This window comes from Plasmodium gaboni (genome assembly GCF_001602025.1).
Source record: "Plasmodium gaboni strain SY75 chromosome Unknown, whole genome shotgun sequence".
NCBI lineage: Eukaryota > Apicomplexa > Aconoidasida > Haemosporida > Plasmodiidae > Plasmodium > Plasmodium gaboni.
Genome location: NW_017385352.1, coordinates 1 through 504, shown reverse-complemented (window position 1 = coordinate 504; position 504 = coordinate 1). Strand labels below are relative to the sequence as shown.

Below are 504 nucleotides of genomic sequence, written 5' to 3'. Positions count from 1 at the left end.
AAAGATACATGCCAAGTTTCATATATTCATCTAAAAATTTCCGTATGCAAAGGATACAATTTACAAGGAAATTATAAAAAAAATATATTTCATAATAGTATGTATATTATTATATCTGAATATATAAATAATAAATATAAATTTCAAAAATACATATCATATATAAATAATTATAATAATAATAAATTATATGTAAATCATAATATAGAAAAAAATAATGTTATGAATATATATAAATATATAAAAAATGAATCACAAAGGGATCAAATAGGTGTACATACATATGGTAAAAAATTTATAGAACATCAAAACAATAATGGACATGATGAAAATGAAGATTATTATTATGATGAAAATGAAGATTATTGTTATAATGATGATAAGAATTATTATTATGATGATGAAGAAGAAAGTGTAAAAAAAATATTTATATACAACGACACAGAGAGAGAAATCCTTTTTGATATATTCGACATGAGCGAAATGATTTACATAATAAAAAAG

General features: G+C 18.8%; 1 protein-coding gene across 1 annotated transcript; it reads left to right on the top strand.

The window, feature by feature from the left end:
• Positions 1-504, top strand: PGSY75_0018100B (putative membrane protein; the record flags this gene model as incomplete). Its single annotated transcript, XM_018783322.1, has 1 exon — positions 1-504. A coding segment is annotated over one exon (504 nt), but the record flags the coding sequence as incomplete, so codon positions are not given.